Source organism: Podarcis raffonei, chromosome 3, assembly GCF_027172205.1.
Source record: "Podarcis raffonei isolate rPodRaf1 chromosome 3, rPodRaf1.pri, whole genome shotgun sequence".
In the NCBI taxonomy this organism is placed as follows: Eukaryota; Metazoa; Chordata; class Lepidosauria; order Squamata; family Lacertidae; genus Podarcis; species Podarcis raffonei.
This window is the reverse complement of record NC_070604.1, coordinates 105,304,670-105,320,378: the sequence shown is the minus strand read 5'-3', so window position 1 is coordinate 105,320,378 and position 15,709 is coordinate 105,304,670. Positions and strand designations below refer to the sequence as shown.

The following is a 15,709-nucleotide window of genomic DNA, read 5'->3' as shown; positions in this document are numbered from 1 at the left end:
AAAGGGTGTTGTTGTTTTAATATACCACTGATTTGAGTCAAGCAAAAAGCACGGGTAATAATTCTTTCAATAATACTTCATTCCCACTGAAGATGGGAAATGACCATTCAGCCTCTGCTTAAAAACCTCCAAGGAAGGAGAGTTCACAGCCTCCTGAGGGAGACAGTTCCACTGTTAAACAGCTCTTAGAAAGTTCTTCCTGATGTTTGGTCGGAATCTCCTTTCTTGTAACTTGAAGCCATTGGCTCAAGTCTTACCCTCCAGAGCAAGAGAAAAAAAGTTTGCTCCAAATAATAATATTAATAAAACTACAATGCAGTCGGGACATATTCTGACCAATTAGAACCCACTTCTGTTGTTCAAATATCTGCTCAGTGCAGCCTTTGACCTGTCAGTCATGCTCTGTCTACCTTGTTTCATAGGGTTAGGAGCACAGAAAGCTGGTCTATGCGGCTCGGCTGACTGGCAGTGGCTCCCAAGGATGTCAACCAGGATTTGTTCCGACCCCTACCTGGAGATGTTGGGAATTGAACCTGTGACCTTCTGCACACAAGCCTGATGCTCCACCACTGAGCTGTGGCCCTTCCGCTCAAAGGGTTTGCCACTGAGAGGGTGCCCTGAGAGGGGCCACTAGGGGCGCATCGGAAGATGGCTGACAATAACATCTCTCCGACCCACACGAGGTAATTAGGAGGCTGTGATGGGAGTAAATAGCCTCCCTACCCCCCCCCCAAGGTTGTGGGGGGCTGCCCTTGCCTGCTGTGCCCTACACCACCCCTGAATTGGTGGAGATGGGGGCACTAGGCAGAAAGCCCTCCTGTGGATCTCGGCGCTCCTGGACGCTGTCTCTGATTCGCGCCTCTAGCTGCAATAACTTCAAAAGAAACAATTAGGAGGAAGCGAATGCACATATTTCAAGGAAGGAGGGGAAGTAAAGACTGCTAACTGAAGAGATCTCTGATAAACAAGATGAGTCGGAGGAACAAGAATAAATCATGAGAAGATCACCAAGGCTTGGTATGGCAAAGGGACTGGATGGGGGAGGGGGAAAAAACTTTCCTTTCTTTCCTCTATGTGATTAAACAAGAATCCCCCCCCCCAAGTCAGAAATGCCGTTTTAATGACTTAAGCTGTGGATTTATGTCTGTGTGGAGATAATTTTCTAACCAAAGCATGTTTCAAGAAGAGCGTGGAAAGTATAAGAGCTTTGGAATGATGCAGTTAAAAATACTGTCGCCATGTTGGCAAGTTCTGTCTGAGGACTTAAGTCTGGGAGGAGGAACAGAGGTGTTTTTATATTATGGGTGAGACTCCTCAGAGGGACTTAAGAGCGACAGATCTGCGAAATTAATGATGGAAAGAGCGATGTTATTTATGAAAGCGATGATATATGGAAACCATCTTGATATGAGGATTGGACGAACGGAAAAATTCGCACAGGATTATAATTGGTGTTTATCGGCTTAAGGAGATTATCAGAAGAGATCATAAATAAAAAATAAAAAATATATGAACAAGATGAGATGTGGAAACAGCAAGATAAGACTGGATAGAATTATGAACATTATTTGGACTGATTTGGATATTAACGCAGTAGCAAGAAGATGATCGGAATCCCCCTTCGGAACTTGAAATATGGGTCCCCTCAACAAAAATTTAAAATTCGGCTGTATAATTCGGAATTTATGTGATGTGATTTGATTTGATTTGATTGGTCAGCTAATAAAAATTATTTTTTTTAAAAAAAAAAAGAGAGGGTGCAATGAAATATGATTGCATCATCTCCCTCGAGAGGATTAGGAAAGAGATCTAAAACAGACGAACAGAGAAAAGAAGCAAGCTGCCCTGGTGGTGGGGAGTTTAGCACCAAGCCTTTCCCAGATACTAAACGGCTCTGCAGCTCTTTGTTGCCTTGTGCATACAGACGTCCAAAGCGCAGCTGCCTTGTTGCAAAAGGAAATTTTGTTCTGACTGTCTCCAGAGCCCTGCAGCAGATCTGCGAGGTGTCTGAGGGCACCGCCTGCAGCTCTAAATCTGAGCCAAGAAGGGAGATGGAATTAGGCTGGCCTGTGCTCCTCCGCACAACAGCTTCTGCTGATGTGACACCCTTGCCACCCTCGCCGTTATTCTATTTCCTACGTGCCATTAGTCACGTAGGGAGAGCACTCAGCTGATAATAGTGCCTCGGAGCAGGCCATGCCAAAAGGCATTGCAAGCCCTTGTTTGTCAGCCATATTTTCCGCATTCCCAAGTAAGGGAAACAGCAGACACGGTTGAAACCCTCTTGTTTGTGTTGGAGAAGGTAACCCTTTCTTTCAGAATTTCATTAATCAGTGCAGCAATTGCCAGAGAGCTAAAAATGAAATCTTAGCAAGTCTACAGAGCTCTTTGCTGGCCTTATGGCATACCTAAGATGGATTCCCAACTGATGCAAAGAGATATTTCTCCCTCTCTCAGTTGCACAGAGGGAGCCACCTCACATTGAGTGTGACTGTTGATCTGTCTACCCCTAGGGTGGAGAAAGATAGCTCCTTTAACCAAATGTGGCCCTAGAAGACTCTTATCTGGCCCCAAGGATTCTTCCCAGATGATACAGTACATTCCAATTGCTACAAAATATTAAGTGGTCCTCCAATAAATTTCCACGCTGGAGTTCAGGAGTCACTGCTACAGATAAAACAATCTCTCAGAGCCTCATCACCAGTGCCGGATTTAGGTAAAGGTAAAGGGTAAAGGGACCCCTGACCATTAGGTCCAGTCGTGGCCGACTCTGGGGTTGCGGCGCTCATCTCGCTTTATTGGGCGAGGGAGCCGGTGTACAGCTTCCGGGTCATGTGGCCAGCATGACTAAGCTGCTTCTGGAGAACCAGAGCAGCACATGGAAACGCCGTTTACCTTCCCGCCGGAGCGGTACCTATTTATCTACTTGCACTGGCGTGCTTTCGAACTGCTAGGTTGGCAGGAGCAGGGACCAAGCAACGGGAACTCCCCCCGTCGTGGGGATTCAAACCGCCAACCTTCTGATCGGCAAGTCCTAGGCTCTGTGGTTTAACCCACAGCGCCACCCGTGTCACTTCCCGTGCCGGATTTACATATAAGCTAAACAAGGTATAGCTTAGGGCCCCACTCTCTTGGGTTCCCCCTCCCCCAAAAAAATTAAAGGGAAAAAACCCTGGATGTACATTTCCAAAATATAAGATAAAAAACAAATAAAATAAAACCTACATCCTAGCAACAGTGTTTTTCAGTGTATTTCAGTTGAACAGTTCAACAATTACTTTGATAAAATACATATTTTGTTACGTGCAAATGGCTTTAGATACCTATTAGGTCCATAAATTAGCATATAGCATATATTCAACACAAAAAACAGCAACAATTTGTTGTTGACAGCTAGACATATAAAGGGCCCCATTACCTTCAGTAGCTTAGGAGGGCCTCATCAAACCTAAATCCGGCCCTGCTCATCACATACTACATTTTCATAGTACACCTCTAAAATCATGAGGTGTGCATTTGGAATTAAATATATTTCTCATATGATACAGTTGCCTCTGCTAGGAAGGAGGAATTGGAAGGGGGAAACATGTGATTGCTTAAGATGTAACTTTTGCAAGCAGCCCTCAAGATGCTTCAACTCCTCTCTTCATCTCCCCGTAACAAGGGGCATAATAATATTGGTCTATCCCTGCTTGTAAGGATTATTTTAGATAATGTATATGAAGTCCTCTGATCACCCATGCACAAACAAATGCTAAGTGCTGCTACTGAATGCCAGAACAAAGCATTGCTGCAACAAGAAGATTTGCTAGAAATCAGCTTGCAAAATTCAGTGGCATATATTCAAGCTGTAACATGAAGGCGACTGATAAGGATGAAGACTCCAGACACTGAAGCTATTCTCCTTATTGGAAATATCTCTTCATTAGTCGGAAACTTTGTTTTGTTGCTATAGCTACTTTCATTGCAAGTGGCCTTGACTAAGGCAAGAGGTATTTGTTATTTATATATATATATATATAATTGTATGCAGTCTCAGCTGCAAAGAGCTACACTTCAAGAACGGAGAGCTGTGCCTTTGGAGATGATTCATATGTACCTTACGTTTCCCATAAAAAGGGGGCGCAGAAGATGGGGTAAGCTTTTCATGCTGAATGCACTACACCTCTCGACATTCCAAAAATATAAACAGGGAAACATTGTGTACTTATAGCATGGGTGGGAAAGCTTTTGCAGTCTGAAGGCCATATTGCATCATAGACAGAGGCCGCACGGTGGACAGAGCCAGAGGAAAAGTTGGTGGAGTAACAAGTGTTGACTCTTACTTTTGTACAGTAGACTACATTCCAGCCATGCAAGCCATAGGTTTCCATACATTCACATTTCTACATCCTCCCCCAGGGATGTGAAGCTATGCTGGGGAGAGTCCCAGAGGGAATGAACTGAAGGACCACATTTCCCTTCTGAACCTTTTATTTATAACAACCTTATTTTTGCATCAACGCTACCCGTTCCAAATAGGTTCGGCACAACATAGTGCCTTAGCATTCATGCAGGTACATTTGCATTTTTATCTGCATATGCACCCGTTCACAATCAAGATGCTTCTGCACAGAGGTTGAATCTCTGAGACAGAAAGCTGGAACAAAGAATGTCAACTCTAGAAGAAGAAGAAGAAGAGTTTGGATTTGATATCCCGCTTTATCACTACCCTAAGGAGTCTCAAAGCGGCTAACATTCTCCTTTCCCTTCCTCCCCCACAGCAAACACTCTGTGAGGTGAGTGGGGCTGAGAGACTTCAGAGAAGTGTGACTGGCCCAAGGTCACCCAGCAGCTGCATGTGGAGGAGGGGGGAATCGAACCCGGTTCACCAGATTACAAGTCCACCACTCTTAACCACTACACCACGCTGGCTCTTTCACCCAGGTGTGCAAACTCTCCAGGCGATTACTTCATTCATAGCGCAATCCTATTCAAGGTGGCCTTACGGTGCTTTGTATAGTGGTTTCAAGTGTTGTATTTTTTATTATTATTTTTTTAAAAATTATGTTTTAGATAATGGAACAATACTGCCCAACATTTTCCGATGCAAAACCAGGACATGTGTCCCGGGCGAGTCGCGTGACCCACGTTCCGCTCTCACCCAGAAAGAAAAAAAAAAGATTTTGGGGGCACAAGAGCATGCAAGGCCATGGAACCCAAAATGTCTGCTGCGATCTGACGCTAAAACGGGATGTCCCACTTTTTCTGGGGCACTTGGAAGGTATGTTTTATATTATGATGTAATTATGCTGGCAGGGATGCGGGTGGCGCTGTGGCCTCTTGTGCTTGCCAATCAGAAGGTTGGCGGTTCGAATCCCCGCGATGGGGTGAGCTCCCATTGCTCTGTCCCAGCTCCTGCCAACCTAGCAGTTCGAAAGCACGCCAAAGTGCAAGTAGACAAATAGGTAAATAGGTACTGCTGAGGCGGGAAGGTAAACGGCATTTCCGTGAGCTCTGGTTTCCGGCACAGTGTTCTGTTGCGCCAGAAGTGGTTTAGTCATACTGGCCACATGACCCAGAAAGCTGTCAGCGGACAAACGCCGGCTTCCTCAGCCTGAAAGTGAGATGAGCGCCATAACCTCATAGTCGCCTGCGACTGGACATAACTGTCCAGGGGTCCTTTACCTTGACCTTTTTAATTATTCTAGCATTATATTACTTGGAGAAAAGGTCATCGCTTAGTGGTAGAGCAACTGCTTTGCATGCAGAAGGTCCCTGGTTCCAACCCCAATGGCATCTCCTGGTAGGGCTGGGAATGTCCCCAGTCTGAAACCCTGGAAAGCTGCTGTCAGTCAGTGCGGACAGTACTGAGCTAGATGGACCCTTGGGCTGTCTCAGTATAAGGCAGTTTTGTATGTCTCTATGGTTCCCACTGGGACGCAGGTGGCGCTGTGGGTTAAACCACAGAGCCTAGGGCTTGCTGATCAGAAGGTTGGCGGTTTGATTCCCCGCGATGGGGTGAGCTCCCGTTGCTTGGTCCCTGCTCCTGCCAACCTAGCAGTTCGAAAGCACGTCAAAGTGCAAGTAGATAAATAGGTACTGCTCTGGTGGGAAGGTAAATGGTGTTTCCGTGCACTGCTCTGGTTCACCAGAAGCGGCTTAGTCATGCTGGCCACATGACCCGGAAGCTGTACGCCGGCTCCCTCAGCCAGTAAAGCGAGATGAGCACCGCAACTCCAGAATCGGTCACGACTGGACCCCTTTACCTTTATGGTTCCCGCTGCTCTGTGTTTTTGCTGTCTTGTGCAAAATGCCCTGTGAATTGTTTGAATACCGTGGTACCTCGGGTTACATATGCTTCAGGTTACATACACTTTAGGTTACAGACTCTGCTAACCCAGAAATAGTACTTCGGTTTAAGAGCTTTGCTTCAGGATGAGAACAGAAATCGTGCCCCGTCGTCGTGACGGCAGCAGGAGGCCCCATTAGCTAAAGTGGTGCTTCAGGTTAAGAACAGTTTCAGGTTAAGAACGGACCTCCGGAATGAATTAAGTACTTAACCTGAGGTACCACTGTATGTCAAATGAGGCTTCCTCCCTACTCAGTGTGTTCAGGATTGCAGCTTAAGTGCGTTCATGTGTCAAGAGGGTCGCGCATTTTAAGACAAAGCCTCCCAAACAGATGCGATGCTAAAAGTAAAACAAATGGTCAGAATGCAGGAAAGAGCAAATCACTGGTCCCCAGTAGATACATCATTTAAAATACTGTCATTCGCCAACCTTATATCAGTGTATATGAGAACAGATCCTTTATAGTCTTCCAAAAAACCTAGGTGGAATAAATGACCGTATGCCCTTTCTTGTATCCACTTATTTATGTATTCTCTCCAATGTCTCGATGCTCCTCTTTACCAAAGGAAGTACCATCAAGTGGAAACAGCTTTGTAAACCATAATAAAGTAATGCAGGTGTTAACAGCTGACTCAGGACAAAGTGTTTCAGCTGGGATGGTGCCAGGGACTAGCGAGTTCTTTAATTCACCACTGTAATGAAGCTATCGACCTCAGTGCCATATATCCAAACCTTACAACGGCAAAAGCCCATCAGAGGTTGAAAGGCTATTTTTTATGTTCACGTGGCTTTGGCACTACTGCCGTTTTCCAAAGCTCTGCCGAGCGATTAATGGGATTTATTGTTCTTTGTATAACATCCTTGCAAGAGCTGGTGTGGTGTAATGGGGAGAGAGCAGTTCAGATTGTTGCTGAGCCATGCAGCTCACTTCCAGGATATGATTTGGAGGTACATGCATGCCTGGATGTTGGTTAGAGCGTGTGGCTGAGAACGCCAAGGTTGCAGGTTCGATCCCCGCATGAGACAACTGCGTATTCCTGCATTGCAGGGGAGGGTGGACGAGATGAATCTCAGAGTCCCTTCCATCTCTACAATTCTATGATCCTATCCAGGATTCTATGAAGTCACCGCCTCTGCAAGCTAGGCAGGTCTGAATCTGGTCAGTGACTTGATGGGTGGCTACACGGCGGGTGGGGAAGAAAGCTGGAATACAAATGGAAGGGTGGGGGGAAATATTGACCCAGCCACTGTCTCTTGATTTAAACCTGCCACACAGTGTTGTAACAAGGATTTAAGACCATAGGAAACAAATTGTGTCAAAATTAAACAGAGTGCAAAGAGATAGTGGGATTCTGGGAAAATATCTATAACGAACTGAAAAAGATGTTTAGATTTTCATTTGGGGGGAAAACCCCCAGAATTTTTTCTCCTAGGTATCATGTCAGAGGAAAGAAAAAGAACGGTCAGACCAATATTTATGTATGCAACTACGGCAGCAAGGTTATTAATTGCCAAAAATTGGAAAAGCAGCAGCATCCTAACTAAAACGGACTGGTTATCTAAAATGATGGAATACTTCCATACTTCAGAACTAACAGGGAGGATAAGAGGAGATATGGTACAAAAAGTGAATAAGGAGTGGGCTATCTTTAAGGAATACATCAAAATTTATGTGGAAAAAGTAGAATTTCTGACAGCTATTGAGTGAATCCAGAAAATGATTAGAGAGAAAGGAAAGGAAAGTCAAGATAGAAGAAGAGGTTAAAGAAATAATGAAATGCGCTTAAGCTAGTTGGAAAAATAAGGCAGCGTAACAAGAATGGCTGGAAGTCAAGTCACTTGGTGGGAGTCCATATGGGGTAGGTGTGTAGGTATGTTGATATGTACAGTATAGTTAGGTATTATATAGGTAATGTAGGTGTGTTTTATGTTATGAAAATAAGGTAGTGTGTTGTGTACGTGTATTGTGTAAATGTATATGTATGTGATTTATATGTTAATAAAATTTAAATTAAAAGAAAAAAAAAATTAAAGGTAGTGGGGGTTTTTGTGAAGAGTAGGCAAATAATTATGTTTATTTGAGGGTAAGATTTAGGAGAACCAATTATGATTGATATCTAGGAACATGTATCCAAGCAAGTGGTAGGTCCTCTGCCCGGAGAAGATGGAGAAACGTGATTGGGCGACAGAGAGAAGATGGAACTTCTCGACGCCTGCTTTGCCCCTGACTTCTCTCAAAAGGAAAGCAGTGTCCAGCCAGGTGATAACAGAATAAACGATGCAAGGAGAGAGCTGCAGCCTAAGATAGGTAGCTACTATAAAAGAATTCAAATCTCCAGAGTTCTTTCCAACTCATCTAGTCCAACCCCCTGCAATGCAGGAATCTCAGCTGAAGTATCCATGGCAGATGCCCATCCAACCTCTGCTTAAAAACCTCCAAGGAAGGAGAGTCCATCTCCTTTCATGGGAGTCTGTTCCACTGCTGAACAGCTTTCACTGGTGATGAACAATCTGTGCTCACAAGAGTCTCTCTCAATAGCCACTTATTGTAACGGCCTTCTGAGACATTCTCGTTTTGAAAGCAGAGTACGCAATTTTAGCTGTTGTGTTGTGTGTGTGTGTGTGTGTGTGTGTGTGTGTGTGTGTGTGTGTAGAGTCAAGACTAGCAATTTCTGGCACAAGGGGGTTAATTCTGGCAGGGCATTGAGAAGATGAATGCACCTGGTTTTGCCTGGTCCACTTGTGAGGTCAAGGTGTCATCAACTTCTGTTAGCTATTGCATGCATTTAGAAGTTGCCTTTCCATTAAGCCATGTTAGCTGACGGTATGGCTTATCACATCTTTCCTGCTGCTTCTATCTAACCAATATTTGCTGTTTTTGAAAAACTATTCTGCTTACTCTGGCTGGTGTTCTTATCCATTTTACTTGTGTGTTTTTGTATTGGTTTGACTGGATTACTTTTACTGTAGGCTGCTACGGATGATATCGACAGGTACCATATACATTTAATTAACAAATAAAACAAGTTATCTCAATTAATTGTCAGCATTCACTGGTGTGCATCTGAAACGTGTGTGAATTTATGCTCGCCAGCATTCACGTATGAACACCGACGTTCACTGAATCTCCCCTGCAAAGCATAATTGTTTGGGACATTTATTTATATTACTAATTCAGCCACGGAAACACATATATCTAAGGGTTTGTTTTGTTTTTTAAAGGCAAGACTCTGCGAGCCACATTATTAAGAAATTAAATCTTTAAAGTGTATGGATATGCAGTTAGGTAGGAGGAGGAAAACGTGCTATTCTGTAATATTTGAGATTAAGAAATTAAATCTTTAAAGTGTATGGATATGCAGTTAGGTAGGAGGAGGAAAATGTGCTATTCTGTAATATTTGAGAAGCAGCAGGTGCTTGTGTAATTAAAGGAAGGGTTGTAATGCACACTCACATGGGAGATAGGCTCAGGTTGCCCAAGGCATAAGTGGTGCAGAGTCCAGTTCACTGACATCACCCTCTATAAAGGGGCAAGAGGAACCAGTGGCCAGCAAGATTCTCCTTTGGAAATTAACCTGGGGCTATAAAGCAACACCCATCTAAATATTGTCTTCCTTGTCAACCTGACTAAGCCAAGACTGGTTATCAGGGTCTATCTATCTATCTGTTGGTGCATAAGTCTCCTCCCTCCTAATTTTCATACAGTAACAGGGTCTTGTGAAATGCGCAGTGTGATCATAAGCTGCCATGTTACTGAAATAACTAAAAAAATATCCTTCTGTTGAAAAGGTTACCCAGCTCTCCACAAGCAGCTGCTAATGTCTCTACTCTGTTCATCATGCTGGATAAATCTTATTACTACTAATACTACTACTATTGTTACTATTATTACTATTTATACCCCACCCATCTGGTTGGGTTTCCCCAGCCACTCTGGGTGCCTACCAACAGAATATTAAAAACACAATAAAACATTGAACCGTAAAAACTTCCCTAAACAGGGCTGCCTTCAGATGTCTTCTAAAGTCAGATAGTTGTTTATTTCTTCGATATCTGATGGGCGGGTGCCACTACCAAGAAGGCCCTCTGCCTGGTTCCCTGCAACCTCACTTCTTGCAGTGAGGGAACCACCAAAAGGCCCTCGGCGCTGGACCTCAGTGTCCAGGCTGAATGATGGGGGTGGAGACGCTCCTTCAGGTATACTGGGCCAAGGCCGTTTAGGGCTTAAAGGTCAGCACCAGCACTTTGAATTGTGCTCAGAAACGTACTGGGAGCCAATGTAGGTCTTTCAGGACCGGTGTTATATGGTCTCGGCAGCCGCTCTGTAAAAGCCAGAAGAGCTTTCATTCTTGCTCAATACGCACTTAAACCCAATTGTCCAAAGTAGGTTATCAGCAGTCAAAACTGCACTGCACATGCCTCGAGATGACATGTGTTTATATGCCTACGCGCTAGATGCCAAAATGTGCCAGCTTCTCACTCTGATATTTAGCTTCTAAGGGATCCTGGGGAAGGAGTTAAATGCAGAAGAACTTGAAACACTGTAATAAGGAATTCCTGAAAAGGTAAAATGAAGATAGTGCTTTGACAGGGATCTACCAACTCACCGAGTCAAGATGGCTTATATTTTACCTCCATTGTCAGTGGCAGGGTGCCTCTGAATAACAGTTGGTGGAGAACAAGTGCAGGAGAGGTTTATTGCACCCCTGCCCCACTTGTGAGCTTACCAGGGGCATCTGCTTACCACTATGGGCAACACAATTTGCTCTTTGGTCTGATTGAGCAAGACTCTGCTTAGGGACAGGAACCATAAACTCGGGGCTGTCCTTGGTAAATATTTGGGGGATATACTAATGCTATGACTATCAGTATGCTAATCTATCTCTTTCTGGACACAAATACACTCTGAAGGCTTCACTGCGGGGTGCACGTAACATTGCCGCCCTTAAAACACAGTAGGCACACTGAGTCCAGATTGTGAAGAGTGATGGCATCGGTCACAGACCTTCTTTGGAAATGCAACTCAGATTCACCATTACCACAAAATGTTCCATTTATGAATGAGAAATTCTCTTGTTCAACATCTGTACCCATCCGTGCCACTGCCACTCAGGTGTAGGCAGTGTGAGATTTATGTATAAGCTAAACAAGCTATAGCTTAGGGCCCCACTCTCTTGGGGGCCCCCAAAAATATTAAAGGAAAAAAATCCTGGATGTACATTTCCAAAATATAAGATAAAAAACAATTACTTTGATAAAATATATATTTTGTTATGTGCAAATGGCTTTAGATACCTGTTAGGTCCATAAATTACCATATAGCATATATTCAACACAAAAAAACAGCGACAATTTGTTGTTGACAAAGGACAGCTGGACATATAAAGGGCCCCATTACCTTCAGTAGCTGAGGGCCTTATCAAACCTAAATCCGGCCCTGGGTGTAGGCCCCATGATCCTCCCTCTCCCAAGTCGCAAACTGTGTTTTCGGTTGCAGTTCTCATTAAATTGGCAGCTCAGACACAACCCAGGCCAAGTGAAGGAAAACCTTGAAACCTATTTCCCGACCTGTTTAAATACTGCTCCATAATCACCACATCAAACCTGCTTATCTTGTTGTGATAAATCATTCTGTGCCAATTTTGAGCTATTGTTTCCCTTCACGGCAGCCTGAGCAATAGGAGATTTAAATCTGGTTTGTAGCAAAGGCAAGGCTCAGTTTCAGGAAGTACGCATTGTTGTTTCGTAGCCAGAGACCTTGTAGCCTCTCTCCCCTGCACTTTTCCTGTGCTGGTTTCTGGCCCGCTGACTTTTCATTATTATCACTATGCGCATTTTAATTGGCTGCACTTTTGCAAACCATCCACCCTTGATTTATTCACACGAGCTCCTCAATCTCCCCAGCGTCACCACCGCTTTCAGGGGCTGAGCAAACATGCGCTAAGAGGCGCTTTAACTAAGTGTGTTCTCCTTCATGCAGAGCACATGTTGCAGTGGGGTCTAACAGGACATCCCCCTCTTGGTTGCTGGGTGGGATTGTTTAAATGTCCAGGATTGTGATTGGCTATTCTGGGTTGTTGGGCAAATTATGATGTTGCCAATTTGTGGGATGGCTTGAGGGTTTTTATATACTTAGCATGCAGCATTTAACGTTCCCTTTTGCTGTGTGCATAGGATCACCCGCCCACCCTCCCTAAGTTAGGACTTGTGTGTCTGACCTTGCTATGCCTGTCATGGGGTCGTCTGCTTTTAGGGCAGGGGCCTGGTAGGAATTTTGTCCATTTGGCTGATTGGCTGGTGCCATTTGGTTTTTGCCTACTGCATAGCAAATTGTCACAACTTCCGGTTGGACATTGGTTGATACTGGTTGGTGGAGGGGTAAGGTCTGGCTGTGCCTGCCCCTCCAATACTGATGCCAGGGAATTCCGTTAAAGGAATCCAGGGGCTCGCCATGCTTTTGTCCGAATCCCTGGTAAGGGGCTTGGGCCATGCAAGCCTCTGGGAGCATGCGGGGAGAGGTGAGGGTCTGGCACCCAGCTCCATCCTCTCCCCAAATGTTTTCCCTTACTGACTTTAGCAGGGTCGCGGAAGTCAGTTCTGTCCCTGGGTGGAGACAGATAGTCGTAACCAATGCCTAAGCAACCACTCACATTATGTATTTTAATAAAGTTGTGGCCAAAGTTATGCCAAAAACCTTAAACAAAAATTCTGTGTGAATTGTGATTTATTTAGGGGGTGGCTTGGGGACCTCGACATGCAAATAGCTTTGAGAGGCGAAGTTCGGAACAGAGAATCACTATGGAAGAGGAATGCTTGACCTTCCCACCACCCACACTTCCTCTGTTTTATTACCTGCTACCCTTGTATTCTGCATTGAACTGCCCTGTGCTCCACCGCACTGCACTTCTGTGCTTTCATTGCAAACTCCCAGGAAAGAGTTTACTCTCCAAGGCACCATGTCAATGTTTTAGATATGCAGTAAACAGATATGCACCAAACACGTATGAACAGATATGTGGAGCCCAAGGAGTTGCCTAATACAGAATCAGCTCAGAAAAACAGAGCACCCGGAAATTTAGCAGTTAGCTCTCTCCAAAATCTAACACAAAGGCTCTTCCTAGCTCTGCTACTTGAGGTCCTTTTACTGGAGTTGCTGAAGACAGAGTCTTGGATCCTGCAAGAAAAGTCCTGCTGGCTCAGACTGAAGCTTAGCATTCTGTTCCCACAGGGGCCAACGAGATACCTATGGGAAGTCTCAAAGGAGGACTAAGGGCAACGGCACCCTCCCCACTCATGTCCCCCAAAAACTGGCATTCAGAAAAATACTGCCTGTAGAGCATGAAACTCTTAATCTCAAGGTCGTGGGTTTGAGTCCCACACTGGGCAAAAGATTCCGGGGGTTGGATTAGATCAGGGGTAGTCAACCTTTCTATACCTACCGCCCACTAATGCATCTTTCTTGATGGTAAAATTTCCTTACCGCCCACCAGTTCTCGATGGAAGGAGGATTCAACTTGTGTCGTACCGCCCACCTAGAATCCTGAAACACCCACTAGTGGGCTGTAGGGATCAGGTTGACAACCCCTGGTCTAGACAGTACTCCAGTTCTAGGGTTATGAATGAGAGAGAGAGAAATGTCTCTGTATCAACTTTAAGCACACAGTGCACAAGCTTATACACTTCTATTACGTCCGCCCTTTCTCGACTTTCTTTTTCCAAAAGTCCCAAATGCTCCAACCTTTCCCCGCCATACGAACAAAATATGCCCTACACCCAAACTTGTATCTTTGCCCAGATGTCCATGCTTATATATATTCTTAGTGGCAACGAAAGATGCATCCCCCTAGATGTACAAATACTTTTGACCAGGGTTTTCCAAACTTATGTCTCCAGCTGGTTTTGGACTACAATGCCCATCATCTCTGACTGCTGGTCCTGCTAGCTAGGGATGATGGGAGTTGTAGTCCAACGGCAGCTGGAGACCAATTTTGGAAAACCCTGCTTTAGACTCCTTAATACTATAAGACATTGCATACGTTCTCTTAACGTTGCTTACTTAAAGCAGTCTGGATATTCTGCCAGGGCCATGTTGATGACATCCAAAGCATGTTGGTGGTGCTTTTGCGCTGAGAAAAGGAGGGCCAGCAAATGAAGGGAATTCATATCATCCTTGCACAGTTTCAGAGCTTCCTGGAGCTGTTCTATCGCATCACAAATCTGGAAAATAAAAAAGGATTTCTCTCATTTAATCCTGCTTTCAGTTCTGTTCAAGTTCATTTGTTTTGGTCCTTGAGCGTAACAAAAGCAGAACACACAGACAAAAGACGCACTAGAGGCAATATTAATAAAACTCATCAGCATGAAATAAAACCAACTCAGTTGCAAGGCTAGAGTATAAAAGACATCTTACAGATGCAAGTTACAAAAGAGCACGCCAACAATCTAGCTCATCATTAAATAATTCTCAGCCATCCATGTCCAGGCTATAATCTAGAACGCACAAAGGATAGAAAGGCAGTTGCAACCTTGGCCAAATTTAAAAGTGCTGGTAATGGCTTTTAAGCCCTAAATCAGAGCTAGGGAGCCTGTATCTCTCCAGATATTGCTGGACTCCAGCTCTCATCATTCCTGACTGTACAGTGGTACCTCGGGTTACATACCCTTCAAGTTACATACGCTTCAGGTTACAGACTCCGCTAACCCAGAAATATTACCTCGGGTTAAGAACTTTGCTTCGGGATGAGAACAGAAATTGTGCTCCGGCGGCGCGGCGGCAACGGGAGGCCCCATTAGCTAAAGTGGTGCTTCAGGTTAAGAACAGTTTCAGGTTAAGAATGGGCCTGCAGAACGAATTAAGTACCGGTACTTAACCCGAGGTACCACTGTACTCTAGTTGGTGTTGGCTAGGGCTGGTGGGAGTTAAGAGCTCAACATCTGGGAGCCCCACATCTGCCAGTCGATTGGTGGCTTTTAACCATATGAATCTGTTCAGCCAAAGAACAATGCCCCCATCTCTCTCCTCACCCTCTCCTTTCCCCAACTGCAAGATGTCTATGACAAAAGTGTCTCTCCCCAAATGTAAACGAACTGTGGAAAAAAACCATGAATTGAAAATGGAGTAGATGTACCTTTCCCTGTCTATCTGTTAGCTTTGTAGCACATAAACCTTAATAAAAACTAATTAAAACAAACAACAACAACACACCATATGAATTTGTTCAGGCCTTAAGATTGTCTTTGAAGGTTTATAAATCTATCACCTATCTGATACATGGGCTCTGATGATGACAGCGCCTTTTTGGTAGTGGCCTCATGTTTTTGGATCTGCATCCCAAGGGATCCATCAGTACAGGTTTTTAAGCAGGCGCCGAAACCCC

The 15,709-nt window shown here is 44.5% G+C and overlaps 1 protein-coding gene across 1 annotated transcript in view; it reads right to left on the bottom strand.

The window, feature by feature from the left end:
• The window catches only part of TTC7A (tetratricopeptide repeat domain 7A), a 183,632-nt gene that overhangs the window by 80,460 nt on the left and 87,463 nt on the right, over positions 1-15,709 (bottom strand). The window contains exon 15 of the mRNA XM_053383388.1: positions 14,389-14,549. Within this exon, the coding sequence (XP_053239363.1) occupies positions 14,389-14,549 (161 nt within the window). The remainder of the gene's footprint in view (positions 1-14,388; positions 14,550-15,709) is intronic.